At 41.2% G+C, this 26,984-nt stretch overlaps 1 protein-coding gene across 1 annotated transcript in view; it reads left to right on the forward strand.

Moving 5' to 3' along the window:
* Positions 1-26,984, forward strand: part of ryr2a (ryanodine receptor 2a (cardiac)) — a 749,067-nt gene that overhangs the window by 293,506 nt on the left and 428,577 nt on the right. Inside the window, exons 4-8 of the mRNA XM_043695572.1 lie at positions 3,674-3,750; positions 4,194-4,272; positions 4,955-5,067; positions 6,462-6,561; positions 13,858-13,954. Of these exons, the coding sequence (XP_043551507.1) occupies positions 3,674-3,750; positions 4,194-4,272; positions 4,955-5,067; positions 6,462-6,561; positions 13,858-13,954 (466 nt within the window). The remainder of the gene's footprint in view (positions 1-3,673; positions 3,751-4,193; positions 4,273-4,954; positions 5,068-6,461; positions 6,562-13,857; positions 13,955-26,984) is intronic.

Here is a 26,984-nt window from a genome sequence, read left to right on the forward strand (position 1 = left end):
TTAACCAAACCCTCAATTTCTTTAGTCACCCAGCATTCCCTATACCTACCAGCCTTCCCTTTCACCCTGACAGGAATATACATTCTCTGGATTCTTGTTATCTCATTTCTGAAGGCTTTTCCAGCCATCCCTTTACCTGCGAACATCTGCCTCCAAGGTCTTCAAACCTTTTGATTTACTAGATTTTCCAGGGCTACTGATTGCACCCACTGCAGCATTGCACTCATGAGTGAGAATTGTATGCCCTTAACACAAGCTTGGGCATGGGAGGATGGGTGATAAAATTGGTGGAATTCCTGGGATGCCAATTAATGGACTCTTAAGCATCTCTTCCAAGATTGGTCCTGTTGCCATCTGCAGAGTGCACCCAATAAAACTTTCTGGGCTCCCGACGAGCTCAGAGATGGGGTTTCTCATGATCAGGCATTCTTTGTCATACAATAGACTCCCACTTTTGCAAGGGCTACTGCTGCTGGAAGACCCCATCTCCACTAACATATTAGTTCTGCCTTAGGTTCACTGATGCCAGGCCCTAAATGCTGTTTATTCCAGGCCTCTATGCAGACTACTGGGCCCGGGCCTGATTGGCACGTTCTAATTTGAAGATGGGATATCCCATATGTAGCCTTGATTTCAGGTAACTAATTGCCTGGATAGTACAAAATTCGGTTGTGACTTCCAGGGCTGAGGGAGGTGAGTTTCCCTGGACTTACTGATTGTTGACCTCTAAATGTTAATCTTCATGTTTATATGTACCACGGAGTCTGCAATTCAATATGTATGCAGTTAGTTTCCAATGATAGGCATAGAGCTTAAAAATGTGTTGCTGGAAAAGCGCAGCAGGTCAGGCAGCATCAAAGGAGAAGGAGAAGATTGCAGGTCAAGAAGGCTGTGCTGAGTCTGAGGGCTGGGACTGAGAAAAGATGGGGAGGGGAAATGAGGAAGCTGGAGAAATCCGCATTCATCCCCTGTGGCTGGAGGGTTCCTAGGCGGAAGATGAGTCGCTATGATCGGCACAGTTTACTTGCACATGAATTCTCAATGTTCCAGGAGCTACCATGGTGTTTCCTTATGTCACACAGTCCATCATCCCAACTTGATTGCAACAGTAGAGATAAGAGACAAAATGACTGTTGGGTGGTAAGGTGACTCTTGTGACTCCCTCTCATAGGATCATCAATGCAACAGAAAAGCAGTGAAATAAAACATGCTGACAGACATGGATCAGAATTGGGTAAACCTCAAAAGCCGTCTTTGGTGCCTATATAATATTTAGGCTGCATTACATTGTGTGACAACACTTTTGCTCAAAGTATGTAGTATGTTGTATTTTTGTGGTTTTGGAAATTAGGAAAAAATTGATGGCAGAGTGTAATTGTTGTCCTGAAGTTTTGATGATGCCACTGTCAATGTTCTAGTTCTGACCCATGAAGAATAGGGAAGCATGTATGTTGCCAATAACACTTGAGAAAACCTTCAGTTGTGCATTTTCAAAGATCAGTTACTTGGAAATCCCATGGATTCACTTAATTATCTCATGAGGTTCTCCATTCTGGTACATCCAATTCTATTTCTGATGGAGGGTTTAAGTGTTGCCATGATCCGTGACTTTTATTTCTCACTATTTCATGTTCACTGCAAAATACTGAATCAAGTTTGACTTCCCTGTTGTAACACTGCCTGTCAAGGACAAGATATTGCCTAAGAAGCCACCTCCCACTTTTGAAAAATCTTTTGATACGTTTCATGGTGAATTCACAAGTATTGTACTTGTGATAGGGAGTTTTATTGATATAGGGATTGCTATGGTGTCAGAAGATACAAAATCTATTTTGTTTTATTTCTGCATGTGGGAATCGACTTGTCCTGAAAGGTCTTCCTTACGCCAGTCTGCTTGCATGCTTTATTTTTGATTGTTTTATGCTTCATCTGACCCAGAAAACTTGGTGTATCTTTTAATCAATTCCTCCAGACCTGGTAATTGGCCTTTTACTTGCAGTTTTCAAGCTGCAATGAAGTCCTGTGTGCGCAGGAATTGATTTGTTTCTCTGATGATTGTTTAATACCTGATTGTATTTGTTATTCTTTGGAGAAACCCAACTGGATGGACTGTTCCATACTCTCAAATACCTATTTTAACATAACAGTATGATAGAAGAGAAAGAGTCATGAGGAGTCCTACAGCACCACAAAATATTGGAACCTCTGCTGTGTGAATGCAGGACCATGTACAGAATTGTGAGAGTTTGTTATTTAAGAATCACATTAGAAATCACATTGATTAGAAATAATGGAAGCTTCTAAGAACCATGAGCAGAACTGCAGGAAAGTTAGATTTCTTTATATTTGATTAAGTACCATACAAAATAGAGCCTTTTTTTTTGCCTCTCTGTTATCATTTTGAATTAAATTCAATTCTATTCTAAATATCTACGTTTTATTGCACTAACCTGCTACATACCTATGTAATCCTGCCTAATTAGAAAAGCAAACTTCCATTTGCACTGGCCATGTGAAAAAATATTATGGAGCTTTGGTTACATTTGTTTTGTGGTAATGCTTTCCCTTTTCCTTCATCTCAGAACTCAGATGTTTTGTCAGCAAAAGATTACAGAAAAACTTAAGAAAAAAAAGGCATGTCTAATTTTAATTCATCAATTCCAACAATTCATCATTCCCAACAATTCTATTCTCTAGCCTGGTCATGTAGACTAACTGTGGAAAGAACATTCAATTTTGTCTGGATGTAACTTATTGCATTATAGCTATCATTCACAAGATAGACATTGTTATGAAGACTGTTGAGAGACCTGAGGATATAGATCTTCACCTTGCAAGATGCTAAGATGTTCTGCCTTATCCTTCCCAAGGCCTTATGACATCATCAGATTGGATGCAACTTAATGCCAATCTTCTACATTAACCAATCTTCTACAGAACCATTACTAACAAATACATAACCAATTTATCTTTTTGTGTGTTTAATAGCTTATTATGGGATGTGTAGTGTTATTAAGGGTAAGATATTTTTCTTATAGGCTAGAAATGGGAGTTCAAATCCCACAATGACTGAAAGTTTTAATTGACTGAGAAATAAAACTTGGCATTATCAGCATAAACATCCAAGTGGATCTCCAGTTTTCAGGGAAGAAAATCTATTCACCTGCTTCTGCCTCAGAGTGACTACAATGGCACACTAGTGTGGTTGACTTTTGTTTGTGCTCTGAAATTGCCTGAGAAGCCTCTTAGGTGTGGCAACAAGGGATGGTGATAAATGCTGGCCTTGTCAATGATGCCCTTATCCAAAGAATTAATAAATTAGATACTGTACTTCATTAATGTACATTGAGGCTCAACAGATGACAGCACTTTAGGATTTAACATTAAGGTCAACCTTATTGCTCCTCTGTACTGGTGCCAGTGCCCAATTCTCTCCCACGTTTAGATGACCAAAGTGAACATAGTATTCATGTTAAATTCTGACCGCAGCACCGCACAGTTGCTGTGTGATATCCATTGATTTGTACACTGGCAGATTTAGCACCATGTTTCAGAAATACGTTTGTTTTGTTAACTGCAGAAAAGACAGTCAGTTGAATTGTCAATTGCTGCAACAGAGAAGTATTGTGCTTTATTTGATTCACTATCCTGAACATTATCATCATTTACTAACAGACAGCTCAAGGTGGAGGCCATCGGACCCTCTTGTATGGACATGCAGTGTTGCTCAGGCACTCCTATAGTGGAATGGTAAGAATGACTCATTTACTGTTTTTATTTACCTCATTCACATCAAAGATCCTATTATGGTGATCTAATTTTTCCATTCTTACAAAATGTAGCTAAGTAACTTTGTTGAGCCCATTTGCAGGGCATTGCCTGGTCAGGATGCTCTAATGCACTAATGTGATGAAACCTTGACTACTTGATATATCCATTGGCATTCATTGTAGCAGTCAATATTCATATGTTGACCAGCAATGTAATAAGAATTCATTTCAAACCTCATTAAATGTTTTGGTTTACTGAACGCGGAAAACTAAAGCTTGTTTGCCAAAACTTAATTTGCAATAACCAACTTAAATGGACTTTAAATTCCTTTGAAGCGATCATCTGTTTACTACTGTTTTCTCAGTTAGATTATCACCAGTCTGAGATTTTAACCTGCTGTTGTCCTGCATTTTCTTTCCAAGTATCTCTGTTGTTTGTCCACCTCTCGATCCTCAACAGACAAACTAGCCTTTGATGTTGGATTACAAGAAGATACAACAGGTATGTTGTGAGGGATGTGTTATCTTTTCCGTTGTTTTCATCTCTTTCATGTGTCAGGTTCAAGAATTCACCGTTTTTATTTCAGAATGGCTTACTTGGGTAACACAGCAAATATTTATATATCCATGATAGATAGATGTGATAATTGTGAACCATTAATTAAATAAGAAAGGTGCTAAGAGAAATGGAAGCAAAATGAGCAGGGATCAATAAAAAAATTGGGTACCATACAGACTTTATCCTAAATCAGCTCTGGAAATTCAATAGCTTCGCACACCATTCAGCTACTGGATTGGATGTAGTCATAAGATGATAGTCACCCATTTTATAATAGACTGTTCAATGAAAAAAACCCCAAAAATAAAGGTTGTAGAGTAGTTTAAACTTTTGGAGTCTTTTTAAAAATAAAGCGGCATACACTGTATATTTGCAAGGAATAAAAATTGGATCTGAAATAGGAATAGGAATTAGCTTATTGCATTAAGAGGCAGTTGTATTTGCTTCAAGAGTCTAGTTAGTTAGCAAAAATGGCAAGTTAACATTATTTTAGTCTAAAATTCATTTTATATGTATTTCTATAAATTTACAGTTATACTGGCAATATTTATGTGATAAATAGACACAGTACTTTATAAAGATACAGAAACTATTTCAGACTACTTCAGATTTGTTCTTTGTACAGGGGAGGCTTGCTGGTGGACTATACACCCAGCCTCTAAACAACGTTCGGAAGGGGAAAAAGTACGGGTAGGAGATGATCTTATCTTAGTCAGCATTTCCTCAGAACGATACCTGGTGAGTAGTATTTTGCAAATTTCCTGTCAGAATTATTGTAACCAAGCATTCTCTGATTTATTTTCTGCTAATATAATATGTGTATTACTTCATCAACACGATAAAGCTCACACATTTCCCTTCATTTCTGAAAGCAAACCATTTGCATTGTTCACTTTATTTTAAGTCTCTACCTGGACATGTAGGAATTTTGATGTATTTACAAACTGTACGGTACTTCGAAACTTTGAAAAAAACTGTGCTTCCAATGGCACTGGTAGTTAAGCTCATGATTAACTAAGCTATATTATCGTTCTGCACTGTTAGTTGATCATTGTGGGCCAGTGATACATAAGGCCTCAGAAACTCCAGGTTAAAGATGGAAAAATTATTTAGTATTTCTACTCCTGTTAATATCCAGTGGGTCTTGCCAGCTGTCAATATATGTGGTATTAGGTAAAGACTTTGAGGCTTGCCTTTGAAGTGACTTATATAGGGCAGCCTGCACTTGAAGGATTCCTGATGAAGGGCTTTTTCCCGAAACGTCGATTTTCCTGCTGTGCTTTTCCAGCACCACTCTAATCTTGACTGTAATCTCCAGCGTGTACAGTACCCACTTCTGCACTTGAAGAATGGCCATTGATGTGAGGATCCCAAGAGTGACTGATACATTTAAAAACACTAGTTGACTGGAGAAGGAGTGAATAGGGATTTGCAGAGGCAGGAGGGGATTAACAAACATAGGACCAAAGCTGCTGAAATGCTTTGGGCAGTTAATTTGTAATCATGGCCAGGATACTGTACACAGTGGAGAGTGATAGGTTCCATTTTCATTTTATTTTAATAGAAGCTAGATTTCAGTCTGCTAGCTAAATGCGAAAACAATGAACATGTTATTCCTTCCTACTGAGTAACCCTGGGATTCTTAGTCAGCATTGATCCCATTTTTAATGCATTATCTGGCTCTATCACAGTGTAACCTGTTCTTTATTACTTCTAACAATGCAGTCATATTTACTTTCTTATGGAGCTCGAATGCATGTGAGGCTGTATGGAACCCGAATCCCACTTCTGTTCAGACAAAATGAAGAAGGCATTGACTAAATAAACAAGTTAAACTATCTTACTCTTTGGGGGGGTTGGTGTGGACTTGTTGGGCCAAATGGCCTGTTTCCACACTGTAGGGAATCTATGGTAACTGCTATGGTTGCTGCACAAATGATTGTATTTATCTTATTCAAATGCTTATTCACTGCATGGTAACAATAAGATCTGGAAGCAGATTTGAATCCTGTAATATTTACACTGTTGAATAGTGTAAAAGCTGTTATAAAACCTCAGTATTCTGTTAAAATGTATTTAAGTGTGACCAGGCAGTCATCAGCTGGTGCTGAACTGATTTTGTTCTTTTGCAGCATTTGTCATATGGCTGTAGCAGTTTACATGTTGATGCCGCATTCCAACAAACTCTCTGGAGTGTTGCTCCAATTTGCTCTGGAAGTGAAGTAGCACAAGGTAAGATTGTTTGAGCACCCCTGCAGTAATACTGCTGCAGTTTTGCTATTAGCTTTGTACTTTGTCAAAGCACTTTGCATGCACATCGTAGGAGTAAATAACTTCACTCATTTCAAAGAGCTAATTTCTACATTAATCCTTTTTTGTTACCCATCTTGTGATCCTTTTAAATCTTCTGCTACTTTAATTCTCCTTTTCAAGCTTTGCCTCACACAATGTAACCATTCTAGCAAGAGACCAATTCCACTCACTGCGTACATCTTTATAACTCAACTGAGTATTCAAAGGTGCGTGGTGTCAGCTCTAAGCTGTGATCCCCCAAATTGTTCTTCACCACAAGGAAATGTAACAACATTCAGGCACTCATCTGCTTCAGGAAACTATGGGGAGGAACTTAAACAGAAGGCGAGATAGTCCCATGTCCGACAGCACATTCATGCAGCTATATTGTGAGTCAAGGGCTTAATTTAAATGTGGTCTGATAGTGAACTGTTGGTGAACTCTCAGCTGAAAATGCCCCAGTTTACTGTCAGATCTGAAATTATAGTGTGCAGTCCTAGCTCCCAGCCCTGCTGTGTTTTTACCATCCCCCCCCAAGATCTCCCCCTCACTAAGGATGAACAGTCAGTCCTCAGTAAAGGCCTCACCTTCATCCCTCTACGCTCCCAGATCCATGAGTTCGACACGCATTGCGACATTGAACATTTCTTCCGCCACCTCAGTCTCCAGGCTTACTTTTTCCATCAAGACCCCCGCCCACCCTCCAAGGACTCCTTCCCACGCCTCCAACACACCCCATCCACCTGGACACCCTGTGCTGGCCTGTAACCTGCCCTCAATCTCTTCATTTCCAACTGCTGCTGTGACATTGACCACCTCAAACTGTTCACCCCATCACCCACTCTAACCTCTCACCCTCGCAACATGCAACCCTCCACTCCTTCTGCCCCACCCCCAGTATCACCATCAAACTAGCAGACAGGGGAGGCACCACGGTAGGTTGCCACATTGATCTGTATATGGCTGAAGCCAGGTGCCAACTTGCAGATACCTCCTCCTACTGCCCCCTCGACCATGACCTCACCTCTCAACACCAAACCATTATCTCCCAGACCATCCATAACCTCATCTCTGGGGATCTCCCATCTACAGCCTCCAATGTCATAGTCTGGGAACCGTGTACTGCCTGATTCTTCCTCCTACCCAAAATTCACAACCTAACTGCCTCGGTCAACCTATTGTCTCAGCCTGCTCCTGTCCCACTGAACTCATTTATGCATATCTTGACACCTTCCTGTCCCCCTTAGTCCACGAGCCCTTCACCTACATTCGAGACACCACCCACACCCTTCACCTCCTCCAAGATTTTCATTTCCCTGGCTCCAAATACCTTATCTTCACCTTGGACATCGAGTCCCTGTATACATCTATTCACCATGACGAAGGTCTCCAAGCCCTCCGTTTCTTCCTCTCACATCAAGCCAACAGTACCCTTCCACCCGACACCCTCATCCACCTGGCTGAACTGGTCCTCACCCTCAACACCTTCTCCTTCCAATCCTCCCACTTCCTCTAAACCAAAGGCGTAGCCATGGCACCCACATGGACCAGTCCAACTTCTGCAGCTATGCTAGCACCATCACTCACTTTTCCCTCCGCGACATTGATGACTATAGTGATGCTACCTTGTACTCCCACGAGGAAGTTGAACTTCACGAACATCTTCCACCCTGACCTCAAGTTCACCTGGACCATCTCAGACATCTCCTTCCCCGTGCTGGAACTTTCCATCTCCATTTCCAGTGGCCGACTAAACATGGACATTCACTACAAACCCTTGACTACCACAGCTTCCTAGATGACACCTCCTCCCACCTTGCCTCCTGCAAAAATGCTATCCCTTATTCCCAATTCCTCCACCTCCATTGCATCTGCCCGCAGGAGGACCAATTCCACCACAGAACATCCCAGATGGCTTCCTTCATCACTGACCACAATTTCCTCTCCCACATGGTCAACGATGCCCTCCAGGGCATCTCCTCTACTTCCCTTGAACCCCACCCGTCCGATCGCAACAAGGACAGAACCGCTCTGGTCCTCACCTTCCATCCCACCAACCTCTGGATATGTTGCAACATCCTCCGCCATTTCTGCCACCAACAAACAGACCCCACCACCAGAGATATACCTCCCTCCCCACCGCTATCTGTATTTCGCAGCAGCCATTCCCTCTTCGACTCCTTTGTCAGGTCCACACACACCCCCTCCAAACCCACCCTCCTCTCCTGGCATCTTCCCCTGCCACTGCAAGAAGTGCAAAACCTGCACCCGCACCTCCCCCCTTACCTCCGTCCAAGGCCCTAAAGGATCTGTATTCGACAGAGATTTATCTGTACTTCCATACATGTCATCTACTATATCCGTTGCACCTGATGTGGTCTACTGTACACTGGGGAGACAGGACGCCAACTTGCAGATCGTTTCAGAGATCGTTTCACTGGGACACCTGCACTAACCAACCCCACCGCCCTGTGGCTGAACATTTCAACTCCCCCTCCCACTCTGCCAAGGACATGTAGGTCCTGGGCCTCCTCCATCGCCAAACCTTAACCACCCGACACCTGGAGGAAGAACGCCTCATCTTCCGCCTTGGGACACTCCAATCATGAGGGATCAATGTGGATTTCACCAGTTTCCCCATTTCCCCTCCTCCCTCCTTATCCCAGTCCCAACCTTCCAACTTGGCACCACCCTCTAGAATGGTCCTACCTGTCCATCTTCCTTCCCACCTATCTACTCCACTCTCCTCTCTGACCTATCACCTTCATCCCCAACTTCATCTACCTATCGCATTCCCAACTACCTTCCCCCCAGCCCTACCCCCTCCCATTTATCTCTCAGCCCCCTAGGCCCACAAGCCTCATTCCTGATGAAAGGCTTATGCTCGAAACATCGACTCTCCTGCTCCTTCGATGATGCCTGATTGGCTGTGCTTTTCCAGTGCCACACCCTTTGACTCTGATCTCCAGCATCTGCAGTCCTCGCTTACTCCTAGAATCCTGCAGATGTCTGAATGCCTTGAGCTATAAATGAGACAGAATCCAGTGAGAGGTCTGGTGAGGCTCATCTTAACCTTGGCAGCATCTGGCTTTTGCTGAGCAGTGAGTTGAGTTTCTTGCTAGGAAGCAGAGGGTCACAATTAAGGAGTATTATGGCTTCTAAAATGCCTTATTAATGCCATAACTTGTCTCGTTTACACTTAGCCTCCTAACGTATGAAACATACCAAACCATCGAGACTTTGAGAATTCCCAGTATGAAAGTTAGATTGGGGGTACCTGATGATTTCAGCTCAATGCTTGCTTTGAAGGCTGTCCTTGTTGGATTCCAGGCACCATACTCTTAGGGAAAAATCCACGGGTACCAGCCACATCCACACTGGCAATTTGACACATGCCAGCCTCTATTAGCTGTCATGGCAAATCTCCAGTCCACCTACAGGAACCTTCTACATTTCAATGCTGTACCAAAGTCTGCACTGACATATATTACTGTAATGCTGCAGTGAGGACACTATGCACTCAGGGACATGCACTCAGACCATGGATTGGATCCGACCATATCTTCAGGTTGTTTGCTTGCAGTCAGGACATTCACTCACCTGAGCCTTCCTGGATGCTCACAGCATCCCTGTCTTGCATTATCTTTCCAGGTCTTTTCTTTTGGTGCTTTGCCGTCTAACCAAGGGATTCCTGGTTCATATTACTCCTCCCTTGTCTTACAGTTTAGAGTAGACACAAAGCCACGGAAGTTTGTCATGATTAGATTAGATTAGATTACTTACAGTGTGGAAACAGACCCTTCGGCCCAACAAGTCCACACCGCCCCGCCGAAGCGCAACCCACTCATACCTCTACATGTACCCCTTACCTAACACTACGGGCAATTTAGCATGGCCAATTCACCTGACCTGCACATCTTTGGACTGTGGGAGGAAACCGGAGCACCCGGAGGAAACCCACGCAGACACGGGGAGAACGTGCAAACTCCACACAGTCAGTCGCCTGAGTCGGGAATTGAACCCGGGTCTCTGGCGCTGTGAGGCAGCAGTGCTAACCACTGTGCCACCGTGCCGCCCACATGGTTGTCAGCAGGCCTCACCCAAGTCAAGCAGGATAACAATTGCTTGTGGCCATGGCACAGTAAGTCAAGGGAAGTTCCCAATATCTGACTGGAGGTTTGGACACGGTCAGTCAGCCATTTAGGTCAGTCGGAGTCAGGATGCTGTCTGCATAAGAGGTGAGGATTTAAATGTTGGGCAGCCCACCCCATTCATCTTCAGTCTTTCTGCCCTATTGGGGGCTGTTTTCCCTCTGGAATGAGAAAGAGGGCGAGAATCAGGTATTAAGGAAGATGTAAGTGGATGATACAGCTTTTACTTTTGATGCAGGTGGGTGAGCGAGTGAATAGGCAGCACAGAGTGTATCCTGGGTTGGCAGTGTCAGGAGTTGGGGTAGGAAGATACGGGCAATAGTGAGAGTGGTAGAATGCGAGCTTTGGTGGGAGGTGGAGTGAGTGTGAAGTAGCAGAGAGAATGTGGTGTCACTTATGCAGGCAGAGTGGGAAGGTCAATGGCCTTCTACTTAGATTGCTGTGCATTTCTCCAGGTGACTGAGATTGCACTGCTGCCCATTGAAACCTCAAACCAGGCTGGAATAGATTGGTGGCTTGACCCCCACTGATGGTGTACACTCAGCTTTTAAAGGTGGCATGGGTACAAGGAATGCCTATTTTTCAGCAGATATCCATTGAGTGGCCAGTTGTTCTGGAAACAGTGCATGGTAAGATGGTGATCGATGAGGGCACTATAGGGACAGGGTAGTGGCTAATGAGACGAGTTTGTAAGATGTGGTGAGAAATCCTGTTTGGCCTTGCTGTGAGAATCCCTCCAAAAAACCTGATGCAACTTTGACATAGCTTTAAAAAAGAAAATTCAGCTCAGTGTTATTGAGTAAATTCAATGAGACCAAACATCATGAGTACAATCACAAATGCGGCCTCCTCTAAATATTGTAAGCAGTAGCCAATATATAGATAAACTAAGGAAGTGTAATCCAATATGTTTGTGTAGATTTAACCTTAAATGTTGATATACCAGGGTTCATTTCATACCACCTTCTTGACTTTTCCATGATGTGCTGCCAGAAATTGAATCTCCATTTTAGTAGAGCAAAGTTTCTACCTTGACATTCTTGGCTTTGTTTATATACCTTTTATATTCAAACACCAAAGAGGCAAGTTTATTTGTGAAATATAGCAGGCAGATTCCTTGAGGTATCTGTCGAGTATTTCCACATATGTTTGCAATTACCATTTATCGCAGTATTGGATAGAGAAACCTGAACACTAGCGTTATTGTTCTTAAGTTCCACAATTTTAGAATTGCTTTCCAAAGTATGCGAAGACGTAATGCAGACCCTATTATTTATCCCATATATACAATGCAAATTAAGTTTAATTGATTTTGCATGGAATACCCAACATTTTCTGAGCTATTCACTCTGTGCTCTGTTGCTGCTGATGAACTTTGATTCTTCAAACTGTGGCCAGTAAGGTTTTTGAAGGAGGATATTGCTGCTTTATTTGATTTTCAAAGCAGTGGCTTCTACAGTGTCTTCTATTTGATATTGTTCTTTAAGGAAGGAAACTGCCATCTTTACCTGGTCTGGTCTACCTCTGGCTCCAGACCCACAACAATAAGGGATGGACAATAAATGCTGACCTAGCCTGCGATGCCCTCATCCCTTAAGTGAATTAAAAATAATTATTTTTTAATATCGGAGTGCTTTTTGCAATATCTTTAAACCACTGTTGCAAGTCTACTTCCTAACTATATTGCTCAACTTTGGCATTCAGTGCTGTATGGTAATAGCTCTTGTGGTCTTGGAGGAGGAAGGAAAATTCAGGCAGAGGAGCAAGCGTGCTGTTGCCACAAGTACCAAACCCACATTTCGAATTAGCCCCAATGTGGCTTTCCATATTCACATGTATCTACTGGTCATGCCTGAGGAAACTTACCCCTTTCTAGTTCCACTTTGTGAGTTGAGGGCATAGTGGTATAATGCCATCTCTGAAGCCTGAGGTCTACCAAAGGCCAACACGCTTCTTGCTGTTGTGAAAGCCACTATGATAAGTTCCTTTCAAGCCACTCTGGTGACATTTGCCACATTACGCAGAAACCAGTTTTCCAAATTTCCAAGCAGCTTGAGAAACCTTGTTTGCCAAACGGGAAACTTATGCCCAGTTCCTCACGGCAAAGAGGAAGAGCAGTTTTTACCTTCTCATAATGTGCAGAATCACAATGTTTTAGTTAGAAAACTGTGTGAATAATAACATCATGCATATAGGTTATCAATATTCCATTGATATTAGAGTACACTCTCCCAGCAGTCTCAGTGCCTTTACCTTGTCCTGTGCATTGTGCCAGGAGTAGTTCAAAGATCAATGAGTATGAATACCATTGACAAACCACTAAATCAAGGGTAACAGGCAATCTCATATGATTAAAAACTACCAAAATAACCGGAATGCTGAAATAGTGGTCCAATTGCCCATAGGGGTTAGGTGGGCCCAATTCTACAAAGGTTTACAAATGATCAATATCAGCTGTATTTACAGTGAATCAAACTGCTTGAATATGTTATTACACGTCTTAGCTCAGAGGCAGGCACACTGTCACAGTACAACAAGAACCCTCCAATATTAGCTGTGTTCTGCAATGTTTTGCAACATTAGAAATTTAGCAAAGCAGGAAAAGAAGCATAGAGAGGAAAATGAATCAGATTAAGCTAATATGCAGCCAGAAAGACAGTCACATCAATCATCGAAAGAAAAAACATCCACTTAAAAGCTTCATTTGTGAGACTAGGTGAATATACCTATGGCCTCCTTTCAAACATACTACTTCATTAACAATGTTCAGCACATAATCATGATTACTTTTATTGCTATTCCAGTCTGCATCCTACAGCTTTATTATGGCCCTTCAGATGATGGATTTGCAATTTAATTTCGTGTGTGTGTGTGTGTCATACTACCATAGTAATGGGAAGAACTTAGTATTTGTGATTTCACTTTCTCCCCATGCTTAATTCTTTAGGACTTGTCTTTATCTCCCTATCCATTAGTCCAAGTGTACCATGCTTTTACTGCTTGCTTGTGTTTGCTTTTTGCTTGTGAAACAGTATGCTATTTATTATATCTCATCTTGGGTTAATAATTTCTTCCCTTCTGTTAGGATACCTAAAGGGAGGGGATGTGCTGAGGTTACTGCATGGACACATGGATGAATGTTTGACTGTGCCTTCAGGAGAACATGGAGAAGAACAGCGGAGGTAACTAAGGTGGCAAAACTAACCGTGGCACATGGGGTGCGCAGTGGGAGATCTATGTGGAGAACTGAAAGATCCTGACAGAGATAGAATTATGTAATGCCACATGTTGTTTGCAAGGAGGTATCAACTCATCAAATAACTTAAGTAGCTGTGTTACACATTTATTTGTTCAAGAGATTAATGTGCCATGATTTTGGCTACAATGAATGTGCTGTGTGAGGGTAAGCTGTTATTCTGTTTCTGAGATACAGTGGCTTGAAATCTCAAAATAAAATTCTTTTGTTGTTCTGAAGAAGAGCCATATTGAACTCAAAACGTTAACTCTATTTCTCTCTCCCCTGATGCTATCAGGCTCATTGAGTTTCTCCAGCATCTTCTGTTTATATTTTATCTTAAATTGGCCAGTAGCTTTTGGAGATTCACAATTCACACTGCGGGATGGATTTTACAGAGCCTGCTGCAGCGGACGTGATGGCGGACGGGGTGCTGTGAGATTCGGGTATGAGTACCTGAATCCAATTCCTCCAATTGGGTAAACTATCCTCAATCGAGTTCTGGTAGGGCCTACAGTGTGAATCCCGTGCAAGGGTGGGTGAAGGGATTGCCAAACTAGCTTTTTACTGAGTCACTTATTTGTAATTATGCTTGAGCCCAGTGAACTTTAGTGTTGAAGGGAAGATGATGTTACAGTGTCACTAGATTAGTAACACAGAAACCAAAATAATGTCATGGGGACCATATTTGAATTCCACAACAGCTGGTAGTGCACTTTGAATTTAAAAAAATACTCAAGGTTACTGGTGATTCAGAAATTTAATAGGACCTCGACTGGCCTTTTGGAAATTTAGATGGGCATTTTGGAAAAGCAAATCAGAACAACATTTATACACTTAATGGTAAGTTTCTCGGGAGAGTTGCTGAACAAAGAGACCTTGGAATGCAGATTCATAGTTCATTGAAAGTAGAGCCGTAGGTAGATAGGAGAGTGAAGAAGGTGTTTGGTGTGCTTTTCTTTATTGGTCAGAGCATTGAGTATAGGAATTGGGAGGTTATGTTGTGGCTGTACAGGACATTGGTTAGGCCACTTCTGGAATATTGCATCTGGTCTTCTTCCTATAGGAAGGATGTTGTGAAATGTGAAAGGATTCAGAAAAGGATGTTGCCAGTTTTGGAGGATTTGATCTATAGGGCAAGTCTGAATAGGCTGGGGCTGTTTTCCCTAGAACGTCGGAAGCTGAGGGGTGACCTTATAGAGGTTTGTAAAATCATGAGGGGCATGGATTAGATAAACAGACAAGATCTTTTTCCTGGGGTGGGGGAATCCAGAGCTATAGGGCATAGGTTCAGAGTGAGAGGGGAAAGATGGTAGAGGCTGGTACAATTGCAACATTTAAAAGGCATCTGGATGGGTACATGAATAGGAAGGGCTTGGAGGGATATGGGCCAAGTACTGACAAGTGGGACTAGATTAGGTTGGGATGTCTTGTCAGCATGGATCGAGTTGGACCGAAGGGTCTGTTTCCATGCTGTACATCTCTATGACTCTATATAAAAGGGATGTAAGAGGCAACTTTTTCATGCAGAGGGTGGTGCGTGTCTGGAATTAGCTGCCAGAGGAAGTGGTGAGGGCTGGTACAATTACAGAATTTAAAAGATATTTGAATCGGCATATGAATAGGAAGAATTTGGAGGGATATGGGCAAGTGCTGACAAATGGGACTAGATTAGGTTAGGATATCTGGGTGGTATGGAAGGGTTGGACCGAAGGGTCTGTTTCCATGCTGTATATCTCTATGACTTTATGGTCTCTAGCAGCTCTCAAAGACCATCCTACAAACTCTTGGGTTCCCTGCAGTCAAGTGTACGTTTGGAGTAGGGGGAATCCCTCATTGTCAGTCACTCTTTGCCTATTGAGGGGCCTGAGGGAAGTGGTTGGTTGGTTGGTTTTTGAAACCCACCCCTGCCCCTTCCCCTGCCCTGGCCTGTGAATCCTTTGCCACCCTTCAATGGTGACTTCTTTTGGTGATCTCCATTCGCCCATCACAATCACCAGGCCTCCCAAGATTCAGCATCATTCCTCTGGGTAGGCTTCAGAGTATTACTGGCAACTCTTAGTGATGCTCCTGGTATTGGAGAGCAGTCGGTCTGAGTGTGACCAGTGGGAAAGATCCATGTTGCTGTGACTTAATTCCACCCTGTCGCTTTTCACCAATTGAATGTCCTAGCTGACTTGTATGTTAGAAGTAAAGTGTCAATTTGCCATATGTTGAAGATTGTGAGAGTGAGACTATAGTAGGTTTGAATATGTGAGGGTGAAAATTTTACCTTGGGTTTTCAAGTAAATGAGAATGAATGCAGGTCAATGAGCATCAGGATGATGCCTGAAGGGGGTTTGGTGCCAGATTCGGTACATATAGCTGAACTCTGAACGAGTTTAAGCTTATGGAGGTTAAGGAAAAGGTTTAGAATAATCAAGTCTGAAGATAACAAAGACATAGATAAGACATTCAGTGATGGATGGACAATTACATGGGTGGAAGTGGACAATGTTTTCAAGGTGGAAGGGATAAAGAAGCAAACACTTGCCTTAATATAAGAAGGGATGCTGAATTTTCAAACAGGGGGGTCTGTAACAATTTGAGATGATATCTGAAGAGGGAAATTGAATCAGGGATGAATCAATGGATTGTGAGTCAACAGATTATGCATCTGGAAATAATGATGGTGGATTTAGGCATCCCATTGTGTAATTGGAGGAAATAATGAATGTATGAAACAGGAATTTGGGAAGGCAGTCTGACAACACAAAGTTGGATCAAGAAAGATCTAGCTTCGATATGTAACCTCCAACTTGACCCCGAGTCTTCAGCTGATACTAGCAAGGGGTGGCATATAGATGAAGAAGAGAAGCAAGGTTAGGAAGAGGTCGCTGCAGAACTCCAGAGGTAATGGTACAGGAGCTCGAAGAATATCCATCATGGATGATGATCTGGGAATCACATACAGTTGGATGATGAAAGCGAGGCCTCATAGGAATATGGTGTAATTAACTATACTAAAGGCTGCAGAGTGGGAAGGATGAGAAGAGATAGTGCACTATGATCACAGTCATTAAAAAATGTAATTTGTCAACTTGATTAGAATCTTGTAGAGGCAGGCTGTGGAGATTAAGACATGGAGTTAAGTAAAATATGAACACAAGTTTGGGAGGTGAACGTTGCTTGGGCAAGAAGATAAAGTGATTGGAAATGTGGGTGGTAGTTTGCAAAGACAGAGGGGTCAACAATGGATAATTTGAAGAGAATGTGTCTTAGAAAAGGAAAGTCTGAATAGAATTTAGTATTTTCTATTTAACCTGTTCGGAGTTGTGATTATACTGTGCCACAGAAGCCCTCTGAATAGCTTACCATCTGTGATAGCGATGGCATGGATAGTAGAAAGGGAAATTGAGTGGCCAATTGTTTTGGTGGAAAAGTTCAACGGAACAGGTGATGGGTCTCACCAGCAAAGTGATCTTGGAGAAAGCAAGAAGGGCGATTGGTCAGAGACTGCGGAAACACTCAGGAAAATTGGTGTATTGCAAAGTTGATGATGCCAGGAGGCACCTTTGGGCGAGTTTGGCTTTTTAAGTGAAGGGAAGCAGAATCATATCAAAGGCAGCTAAATTTATGGTTTCAAATTTTGCATGTTAAACTCACATTTTATGCAATTTGAATGTTTTAAATCATATGTTCCAGGTTGCGGTCTCCATGAACAAGTTAAGGGCCTAACATTATACTTTAAATACATGCTTGCCACCTTTTAATGTCAAGTTTGAGCAGCCAGATACAAGTTGATGAGGTTAACTGGCAATTTAAAACTTAAGAAATGAGACAGGGATAGATGTAATGCAGGGCTATTATCCTTTATCCCTGTCTCCTTTTGTGTCTATTAGCCTGTAATCAAAAACTAGAGAAGAGAATCAAAACAGACAAGATTAAGTTAACTGAAAACTTCTTCCTGTTACTCACTGAAATTACCTGGGTTAGACTGTTTTCCAGTCTCTGGATCGAGTATGTAACTTCATTATCTGGAGCGAAACCAATGGCATCTGTCGCAAAGTCACATTGTCACAATGTATATAATAGGTCACAATTGTTTTGATATTTTGCATGTGATGTGAAAATAGATGTAAAGCTGAGCAAATATTTGGGCAAGTTTTCACAAATTTAATCAATTTGTTTCAACACACAACATACATCCGGTAAGACTTGAATCTCTTGCCTCAAAGCTACATTACCATTGCACTCCAAGAGCCCTCCCGGTCACAATGTAGATATTTTCTAATCAACCTGTTCACAGGCTTTATTACACACCTCTGAAGCAGCTGCATCTTGTATCCAAGTCTCTTCGCCCAGAGGTAGAGGCATTACTACTGTGTCACAAAGTCACCTTGTCACAGTGTATATAATAGGTCACAACTGTTTTCAGATTTTGCATGTGATGTGAAAATAGATGTAAAACTGTGAGAAGAGAACAGGGGATTGGGAGTACCAACATTATGTCAAAGTGAGAATCATTTGAAGTGAAGTATATCAGAATCAAGTGGATCCATAAATATCACCCTGTGGATTTTCTTACTCAATTAATTATTCAAGTAGTTCCTGGATAATCCAGATTGTAAGCATTCCGAGGAGTTCACTGCAGCAGACCAATTATATTGCTAATTCACACTTTTACTTAAATGTTACGATTCAATTTCATCTGTTTTCCTGGCTTGCTACTCTTCCTCATTAACATATAATTATACAATGCATATCACCTTCTGTTATCAAAGGACATCATGAACTCTTGATGAAGCATCAAGACAAGAATGATTAGTGTGTGTTTTGCCTTTTAGATTCCATTTGAATTAAATAAGATTTACCATGAGGAATTTTTCAGGGAACTAAGTAACATGCTTTAGGTTAATGTTGTTCTTGTTTAAACATTTCATCTTTGTGTGTGACAACACAACCTAGTCAGCAAGTTATTGCTAGGCAATAAAAACATACTAAGAATATCTTGGTGAATTATAAAGTAAAATATAAAGATAAAAAAGTATCTATTTTAATGAGTTTGATTTAAATAGAATTTAAATAGATTCACACTGTGGTTTTCTCAATATGTTATAAATCCAGGTGTGGTTATTTAGCATACTGATCAAGTGTTCAGTGAATTGAGAATCCTGTGTGTTAAGAATCTTGAACTTAGTCTCATGGAGCTTTATCATATCTCATTGTACCTCCAGGCAGGCTGGCAGAGAATCACATCATTACAAAACTGTGGGTTCTAATCAGTCAGCCTTCTCATGCCCAAATAGATGGTGTTTAGTAGCATCATAGAGTCAAAGATGTACAGCACAGAAACAGACCCTTCGGTCCAACTTGTTCATGCCAACCCGATATCCCAACCCAATCTAGTCCTACCTGCCAGCCCCTGGCCCATATCCCTCCAAACCCTTCCTATTCATATACCCATCCAGATGTCTTTTAAATGTTGCAATTGTACCAGCCTCCAACATTTCCTCTGGCAGCTCATTCCATACATGTACCATCCTCTGCATGAAAACGTTGCCCCTTAGGTCCCTTTTATATCTTTTCCCCTCTCACTCTTGAACCTATGCCCTCTCGTTCTGGATTCCCCCACCCCAGGGAAAAAGACCTTGTCTACTTATCCTATCCATGCCCCTCATGATTTTATAAACCTCTACAAGGTCACCCCTCAGCCTCCGACACTCCAGGGAAATCAGCCTTAGCCTATTCAACCTCTTCCTATAGCTCAAATCCTCCAACCCTGGCCAGATCTTTGTAAGTCTTTTATGAACCCTTTCAAGTTTCACAACATCTTTCCGATAGTAAGGAGACCAGAATTGCACGCAATATTCCAACTTTGGCCTAACCAATGTCCTGTGTAGCCGCAACGCGACATGACAACAATACAGGCGGCATTATTGGACAGATTCTTAAGAGACCTGTATTAGCAGGGATGGATATAAGACTGGGAGGGAAATCCAGAAAGATTGCCTTTGGATTGGTGGCAAAGGTTCCTGCCTACAGGGAATCTTCCTGGAAGTAGGTAAGTAATGGATGTTTCCCGATGAAGGGCTTTTGCCTGAAATGTCAATTTTCCTGTTCTACGAATGCTGCCTGACCTGCCGTGCTTTTCCAGCACCACTCTAATCTTGACTCTAAGTAATGGATGTGGCTACCTGTCCAGCAGTAGCTGAGAATATGTTATTTGCAATTGATAGATCACTTGGGACAGGCCAGCTCTGCATGTGAAACCTAATAGGTCACCCCTAATAGACAGGGGATGCAGCCTGCCAGTGGCAGGCCAAGGAGAACACAAGTTTCCTTTGTGTATTCTCTTTCCCTCCGCCCTCTATTGCCCAAAGCCTGCAACAGCCATTCCCCCGCTCCCCCTGAAAGTTGTCCTGGCGTCCCTGGTCACAAATAATTGGAACCTTCTGATGCCACCTATTGCACAGCCCATCACTACTGCAGAGGCTGCTGACAGGATATTGCTTCCAGAGGTGGATCCTTATTGCTTGCCTTCAGTTAAATTATACAGGCAGATAGCAAGGCACTAGAACTAATATCAGGACCTGCCTTTGCTCCCAAACACGGAAAATCCTCAAAGGCAATAGTGAACAGCCCAGTGTTTTTGCTTTGATCCTGTCACCTCTGGCCATGAAATGAATGAACTGCTCCTCCACAGTTGGCAGCGTTGCTTACTCAAAGTTTTATACAGAATTGCATTGAATTTATGGCACAGAAGCAGGCCACTTAACTCAGCTGTTCTGTGCCCATTTTTATGCTCCATAAAAGCCTCTTCCCACCCTACCTCATGTAACCGTATCAACATGTCAACTTTTCCTTTCATCCTTCTGTGTTAATAGATCCCCTTAAATCAATCTGTGCTATTCAGTTCATCCATGTGGTAGCAGATTTTACTATCTATCGATCAAAAGGCTCACCATGTGAGTTGAATTGTTTGAGGATTACTTCTTGTTCAGTGTGATCTCAGTCACTGGTGCTGAGGATTCTTCCACGGTGGATAAAGAAATGTTCTGCTTGTACATGTGCGTCGGCTGCATCTAATATCATACTTTGAATTTGTCAGCACTATGTTTTCACTAAGTTGTGTTGCACTCAGTTATTTCAGCTGAAGCTTTGTTGGTTACCTCAAGTAGGGTGCACTTCTCGTTGGCTATCTAATTGCTTGTGTTTTCTTGCAAACCTCACAAGTTCTTGCAGTCTGAACTCTCATCAGTGTTGATGGCAATGCAAAACATTTCTGCAGTCCAGCATCTGCTGTCAGTATGAATCATTTTTCTTATGCCAACATGATTAGCATCATTGGATTCTGACTTCTACTAGGTTCCATCTAGGTTATGGGGAACCCTATAATATTTTTTATTGTTTGCCCATTGACTGGGAGTTCCATCGTAGCTTTCCTTTAACCAATGTTCCTTGACCAGTTTTCTGTGACTGGCTGTTTCTTGACCTGTGCTTTCTTGACTTTAACTAATTTTACTTCTTCTCCCATTTGAAGAATATTCGAGACAAAATATGCATTCATCCTCGAGAGCACACTTCTTGATTGTGAGGCATACTTAAGTTCTCTACTATCTGACACCCCTCATGTTGCAGAGATGTTATAGCATGACTTGCCATTCTCTTGCCAAAATGCTAAGTCTGGCTCACTGAAGATCCATACTTTGAGTTTTCTTCTGTTATAGCCTCTTTTATCTCATTGACCTCTTTGTGAGGTAACTGTTTACTTCTTGTGTTTCTATGACCGTGACATACATCAGCACATTTTCTGAAAGTAAACCAATGTGTTACGTATAAAGCAGTCTGTTTTAGGAGGTGGGTACTGACTGTGCCTACGTGGACTCCTGGCACGACAGTATTGACAATATCTGTCTTGCTGTCTGTATTGGTTCTTAGGGGTATCTTTTGGGAGTTTATATCATAAGAACTGAATGGATTCTCCTGAATTTTTGTGAGATGGTTGATCTCCTCTTAGCACTAATCTGCTGTGCTTTCATACTTTACCTTCATTTACCATCTCAATGTCTTTCTCTAAAGTCATTCTTCTTTTGACTTTAACAAATATGACAAAGGTTATCAACAATCCCAACAACAATTCTGTTCCTTATACATTTACGTTTACATAGTCACATTTTCCACTAATCTGTAGATATCATTGACAAAATTATCTATGTATTACCCTGGATGCCAAAATAATATTAAATCTTGCTCTTTTATCAAAAGCATCTGTTGTTTCTTTTATGCCATCACGAGCTGTAATGCCATTAGCTATATTTACAACTGTATATAAAATGTATCAACTGATTTAACTTCTATTTCAATATCTAATTTGGCAACAATTCAGTATCTGAAGAATTATTTTCTTGACGATGTCTAATTCTATGTTGTTAGACCAATTTCTATCATTAAACCTTGTTGTCAATATTATTTCTACTGCAATGTCTTTCTAATATGATTATTTATTTTCACTGACTGAAAGGCTTTTGATTCTCCTAATGTGTACTGAATGGTTTTACCACCTTTTATGGTCAAAATGGATGATCCCACCTTCAGTGAGTAAAATAAATGATTCCCTCATTTTTGTGATTTCTACTGATGAATTCTGTTAATTGCAACCTTAATAATAAACAATTCCTCTTTCTCTAATAGCTTTACTTGAATGAGTCCTGTTGCCCGTGTTGAATAATGATTCCTATTCTCTTCTGGCTTTACTGAATGAATCTTATTCTTTAAGGGTTTTCCCTAGATGATTTCCACTATTTAGCACTGTAAATAATAATCCCCATTACTTGCATGTTTTTTTCTAGATGTATTCTTAATAAATACTGCCCTCCTTTACCACTACTTAAATAATTGATTTCCCGCAATTTTTGTAGCCTCCATAGTCTGCAAATTTCCTTCTTCTATTAGACTTTGTCTGTGCAGGCTTCTAAACTTACCCTTCATCACTTTAATTCCAGCTTTGCACTGTACCTTGCTTGTGACCTTATTTTAGATTATTTTAGTTGCCCCCTGGCAACCACACTTGATCTGAGCTGTAAGTACTTTGAAAATTTCTCGATTTTCCAGCCTAGAGACAGCTGTATTTCACTTTCCCACCTGAAATTTCAAGTTTGCTAATGGAGCTTCAGTTGTCCATTCATTCTATAGCTGAACCTTATCTCAGGACAGTTCCTGCAGGCCATCAGTGTTTGATGCAATCTCTAACTGCCTTTTGCAGCAATAAGTTATGATGTAGGGAGACAAATGAATATTTATCTCAATTGCATTTTGTGGGATCTTTCCAAACAGAACCTCCTTGTTTACTCGTAATTTACAAAGGTAATTTTGGTTGTTTTAATGCATTTTGGGATCCCCTCACTGTGCAAATGCAGGTTTTTCTTTCCTTCTCTTAAGTAAACAATAAATGGTGCTGTATTTGGGTTTGTACTGACAGTTCATTACACTTGACTGTGTTACAATGTGAGGTTAAACCATAATGTTGAAGTGAGATGCTTCGTGTGTGTTTGTGTATTCGTGTGTGTGTGTCCCACTCTCCTTCCTGCCCCCCCAGAGCCCTGACATTACGCTCCCCTGGTGATAGTCACTGCCGATATGCATCACCGCCTGTAGTCTAACATTCCCACCAATGTGTTTTGCAAATCCCCAGACATTTTGTCTTTCTCCCTTGTCACCATCCTTGTTCCCATCTCTACAAATGCCATTGTTTTGCTTCCCCCACTGTGACTGCCCGACGCCTTTTAACAGTGATGATCTTCCCTTCCCGCTCCTGTAGGCCTTCATTGCCTCTCTCTCACAGATTAATAAATGGACTCCCAGACCTTAGATCTCTGACTAATTTTGCATGTAACCCTTAGACATGACTGACCAGCACCTGTCCACTGTACTATTAGTTTCTTGTCTGATGATATATAATTTTCCTGACTGCCTGTTATAATCCTGCATGACTGACCGATGTACGCTCCCTGGTCCCCTGGCTTTGAGCAACCCAAGCAAATGATTGACCAGGGCCACAACAGTGGGGTGTGAGGAGACATTGCCTGTGGTTGATAGTATTGGGATCTTCTGACAGAAAGTGCATGTTCCCACACCACCCTTGACAGGATTGAAGACGAGTCCCCACCCAGTTTCTGGCAAAGCCTTATAATTACATTAACACGTAGTGTGCTTGCTGTGCAGGAACCTGACACATGCTGTAGGTATTAGAGTTACATCTGAGTGCCATATATCAACATAACCTTTCCCAACCCTGGACAGATCTCTACTGACAAGCACGCCAAGCAGCTGTAAGACCGCACAGAAGACCACTTCAATACAACATATGTTATTCGAGCTTCTTTTTAATTGCGTCTTTCATCTTTGCTTGATCCATTCCCAATGGTAGCGAATTCAACATTCTCACCATTCATTCTCCACTGCATTTCTTTTGACTATCTGATACTGATGACCTCTTGTTATGCACTTGCTCACAAGTGGGCATGTTCTCTCTGGATATGAAAAGCTTTTAGAATTTTAAAGACATTTATTAAGTCAAGAAGCAGAAACTGAGGTGAATGTAAGGGTGCACATTGTAAAGTGTTCTGTTAAGAAATCTGTAAAGGTATTGAAAATAGAATGTCATGCAGACATTGAAGACATTGAAGACATTGTGACGCGACAGCTACAACGTTAACCTTTCCCAGTTGCTTCCTTTTTGGTCATTGATGGGTGTAATAGTCTAATCAGATTTGTAGCAGCCATACATCACTGTCAATTAGATCTGAATTGTATTGCTCCTTTTCTGAGCTGACTAATCAATGTGGCACAGAAAATATCTTTTGAGACTATAAATAAGATCTCTAATTCTGTTTAGCAATATCAGGGCCGTTTTGCAACATAACTAAGAAAAATAAAGTTAGATTTCTCAATTAAACAGCAAGTTAGGATTTCTACTCCAATCAACATGAACCAACTTCTCCATATGTCAGAGCGAATCTAATTTTCTTAAACTGCAACCACAGAGTTAGTGACACTAATTAGATAGTGTTTTCCTCATCTGCTATCATGTCCATTAGGCTAAGTGGTTGTTTCCAGCATGCTCTGCTCCTTAAACATGCGTGTGTACCAATGTAAACAACTATGGGAAATACTTGAACAATTAGTGTAAAGTTAGATTTAGGTCTGTGCAGAAAACTCAAAAGGTAACATTCCAAGTTTGCAATGTAAAGTAGGAGCAATAACCTTAGAGACATAGAGTGCATTAATATTTTCTGTATCCATGTGTACTAACATCTATGAAAAATAGATTTTATTACAATAATATCTTTGTATTCATATAACACTTTTATCATGGAATATATCTCAAGCATATCTGAACAGCCTAGTCAGACAAAAATTGATACCAAATAAATGAAGGAGCCATTAACCACCAACTCTGTGCCCCTCCCAACGAACTGAACCTGACTATTCACTGCCTTGGTGTCATATTTGACTCTGGGATATGTTTCCAATCGCATATCCACACCACCACTAACATCACTGATCTACCTCTCTTTAAGATTGCCTACCTCTTCCTCTGCATCAGTTCATCTGCTGCTGAAACTTTCATCATGTATGACTATTCCATTCTTGGATGGTTTTCCAGGTTGTACTCGCCATAAACTTGAGTTTATACGAAACTCTTCTGGCATGTCCCTACTTGTACTAAGTCCTATTTATCCACCACTCCATGCGCACTGACCTAGATAGGCTTCTGGCTCAGCAGCATGTCAATTTTAAAAGGCTCATCATTGCTTTCAAGTCATGATACAGCTTTCTCCCTCTCAATCTTTGTACTATCCTTCAGTCTCAAACTCTTCAAGGTGTCTGCAGTCCTCTAATTCTACCTTTAGATCATCCCCAATTTTAATTGCTTCACCACTGTAAGCTACTCCTTCAGTTTATAAGGCTCTAAGCTCTTGAACTATCTCCTTAATCCTTACCTCTCCAACTCTCTTTCCTCCTTTAAAATATTCCTGAAAATTACCTCTTTGACCAAATTGTTAACATTTCACCCTAGTATCTCCTCGTGTAGCTGGGTACCAGATTTTTTATTCTCTCACATTCATGAAGGAATGTACATTTGGACCAGTTGCAAAAGTGGGCCAGTGAGTATGGAGGTAACAAGTAGAGGTTTTGGTGAGGCCAAGTTTGGGAAGTTAGATGACATGATTTAGCAAAATTGAAGGAAAATCCAGTTCAGCTTGCTGACATCGAAGGTGCCGTGACTTTGTTTTAAAGTCAAATGTATATTTGATACAGGTTGAAAATGTGTTACATAGACCTACTTAGAATCAATGTGTGAAGCTGGTTGATAGAAATGGGTCAGCTAGAATGCTGAAGGGACACCTCTGTGCAATATAATCCCTGCACGGTGCAATGGTGTTTATAAATACTTCAAACAATGCAACAATTTGTTTTGCTTTAGACAATGTTACATGAAGTTGGGAAATGTAAATGTAAGTATTCTATTTAACATATAATTTTGAGCAATCAGTAACAAATGTGAGTAATCTACTTAATATAAATGAGCTAAAGACTGGTGAAATAATGAGTAAAGGAATTTCAGTCAAATGTCTGCTGATCTGTTAAAAAGCTAAGCTGAGGGATTTTGCCAAGAAACATGTCAACTGGAACAATTCTTCATTGTATTGTGTTTACAACGTGTAAGAGTTCCTCTGGTCTCTATGTGCAGCACTGTCAGTAACGCACAGAATATGTTAGAAATGTCAATACAGGTAATTTTCACAAAGGAGTCAGGACTCCTTAGTTCACATATTCCTTCTGGCAGGTTTAATAGACATCTCTGCTATTGTGACAAAACCATCAATCTGTTTACTTTAAACTTGAGAACAGTGTGTTAAAAACACATGACAGAAAATGTTCATTTTTAATCTTGAAAGGAACCAAAGGTTCGATGTAATGGAAAACCTATT

The sequence above is a fragment of the Chiloscyllium plagiosum genome, chromosome 9 (assembly GCF_004010195.1).
Source record: "Chiloscyllium plagiosum isolate BGI_BamShark_2017 chromosome 9, ASM401019v2, whole genome shotgun sequence".
Lineage (NCBI taxonomy): Eukaryota > Metazoa > Chordata > Chondrichthyes > Orectolobiformes > Hemiscylliidae > Chiloscyllium > Chiloscyllium plagiosum.